The sequence below is a fragment of the Alosa pseudoharengus genome, unplaced genomic scaffold (genome assembly GCF_046254945.1).
Source record: "Alosa pseudoharengus isolate Yale_2024_CS ecotype anadromous, Long Island Sound unplaced genomic scaffold, YU_APseudo_1.1 YU_APseudo_1.1_scf_6, whole genome shotgun sequence".
Taxonomy (NCBI): Eukaryota; Metazoa; Chordata; class Actinopteri; order Clupeiformes; family Clupeidae; genus Alosa; species Alosa pseudoharengus.
The window spans coordinates 21,745,867-21,748,366 of NW_027468848.1; the positions used below are offsets into that span (position 1 = coordinate 21,745,867).

General features: G+C 53.3%; 1 protein-coding gene across 2 annotated transcripts in view; it reads left to right on the plus strand.

Annotated features, from left to right (window-relative positions):
- The window catches only part of unc5ca (unc-5 netrin receptor Ca), a 136,837-nt gene that overhangs the window by 122,457 nt on the left and 11,880 nt on the right, over window positions 1-2,500 (plus strand). For both annotated transcript variants that reach the window (XM_076270001.1, XM_076270002.1), the window contains one exon: window positions 373-732. In XM_076270001.1, coding sequence (XP_076126116.1) covers window positions 373-732 — 360 coding nt within the window. The remainder of the gene's footprint in view (window positions 1-372; window positions 733-2,500) is intronic.

Sequence of the window (2,500 nt, forward strand, 5' to 3'; positions counted from 1 at the left end):
ACTGTTAGCGTTCCATATTTTGCAGCCATCTCAGAGATGCAGTGTAGGGAGGAGGATAGTGCCAGGTAATAGAGATGTGCTCAACACCTCAGCTGGGCTTGCTAATCTGTGTGCTCACCTGATGGACTGATCCATCTGCAGCAGTCTGCTAACCAGCCATGCAAATGAGTGAAGACCTGTGAACGGCATGAATTACAGTGTTCGCATAATACAGTACACGCACGCATGCACTGCACGCACACACACAAACACACACACTCACACACACGTGCATAGAACTACGGTACTTGTTTCCGGCGTATGTTTTGGACTCAGCACAGCACAATCACCACATGCTTCCAAATCCAATAAAACCAATTTCTGTGTCAACAGCCGACCTGCTGACCGCTCCGCCGGACCTGACCAACGCAGCTGCCATGTACCGTGGCCCCGTCTACGCCCTGCACGACGTCTCCGACAAGATCCCCATGACCAATTCGCCGCTGCTCGACCCGCTGCCCAACCTGAAGATCAAGGTGTATAACTCGTCCACGCTGGTGACGCCGCAGGACGAGCTGGCCGACTACGCCTCCAAGCTCTCGCCCAAGGTCACGCACTCGCTGCTGGACAACAGCGAGACGACGGCATCGGCCAGCCTGCGTACTCAAACACTGGCACGCACGCGCGACCCCTCCTGCACCGCCGTGGGCTCCTTCAACTCCCTGGGGGGACACCTGATCGTCCCCAACTCAGGTGAGAGAGAGACACAGAGAGAGACATAGAGAGAGAGAGAGAGAAAAATAGAGAAAGAGAGAGGGACAGAGAGAGAGACAGAGAGAGACATAGAGATAGAGAGAAAAACAGAGAAAGAGAGAGAGAGAGAGAGACATAGAGAGAGAGAAAAACAGAGAAAGAGAGAGAGAGAGAGAGACATAGAGAGAGAAAAAAACAGAGAAAGAGAGGGAGACAGAGACAGAGAGAGGATGCTGTTTCACTTGAAATATGGGTTATGTCTTCTTGGATTTGCCACAAAGGAAAACAAAGGAGTCTTAATGGAGTGTATTAGGTATCTGTTTAACAGATGAGGCACAGCACACTACAGTAGTAAATTTTTCTTACATCTACTGAAGCGGTGACTTTTGTGTTGTCAGTATCATTCAGTAGAGCTATAGCAGCGCTCCAGACCCTACAGGAGTAGACAGATCCAAGAGGGTCCCGTCAGTGGACTCCGCTGCATCAGGCTGAATTAGGCCTCCTCCTTTTCCGCTGTAATTAAAGTGTTCTACAGTAATGAATTCCCCGCTAAAGGCCGGGGACTGTTTGATAGGGAGTGTCAGAAGCATCAAGCCCACTCATAAATCCACGTCGCGGGGAGTCCCGGCGAACGTGATGAATGAACACACTAATTTAAAGGGAGGATGACATGATATGCAGCAGATGGTAATCCACTTAATGAATAGCGCCGCGCACAGCAGCGGATGAGAGAAACCGCAACACTGTCGCCAGCTAAGCGCCACAGCCAGCAGCACATCGACGCTACGCTGGGAATGTCCCGGACTCCCGGTCAACGCCGCCGCCGGTCCGTTTCCGAGACGGCAGGCTTGTCTTACCTCATTCGTGCGCCCCTTGTTGTTCATTGCGAACACGTCAGTAATGACCTGGACACTGAAGACCTAAACAGAGAAGACGAAGCTCTCGCGGGAGACGAGCGGCCGTGTTGGAGAGTGGACGCGTCGCATGACAATGCGTTGCAACTCATGACCTCAATTTCCACCAAAGAGCCTCCCCAAGGCTGCTTTGGCTGGCCAGAGGGGTCACATCTGTGGATGCAGCAACGCACAGAATAGCATAATAAGAGCCAAACCCATCATGAATGAAACAGCAGTCCACTCCATGTTGAAATGATGTGTGTGAAGGGGAGGGGGGGGGGGGGGCGGGCGACACTGAAATCGAAAGAACATGGCTCTTCGAGCGCCCGGCTTGTTGACCCTCGGAGTGCTTGGAATGTTTACCAGCGTGGTCCTTTGAGGTGGCCCTTCTGTTGTCTCTTTCTAGCCCCCCCCCTGTCTATTCCCAGTGCTGCTGGTGTGTCTGGCCGCGGTGCCGCGCTGCCCAGCAGGATCGGCAGAGTAAATGTCACCCTGCAGAACAGGGCAGCTTGCTGAGCTACCAGGAATCAATGAGACAGCCTCACTGCTGAGAGGGAGCAGGGGGAGGGGCAGGGAGGCAGCAACGCAGCTGGAGAGGATGGTGCCTGCGTGTGCAATGGGGGGCGAACACACACACACACACACACACACATAGACACACGCACACACACACATGCAGGCAGCGCCAGTCAACGCAGAGGCGTCCAACTGCTTGGTGCGACCCAGCATGATGCGCCGGTGACCAGCTGCTTGTCTGATGTCCTTCCTTCGTGTCTTGATCAGATTTAACTCATGTCCACTCAAGGTGTCCATCTCAGACTGAGTTGTATTCACAGCAGGTGCCGGACTAATGTAGGTTTTTCTTAGTGCCC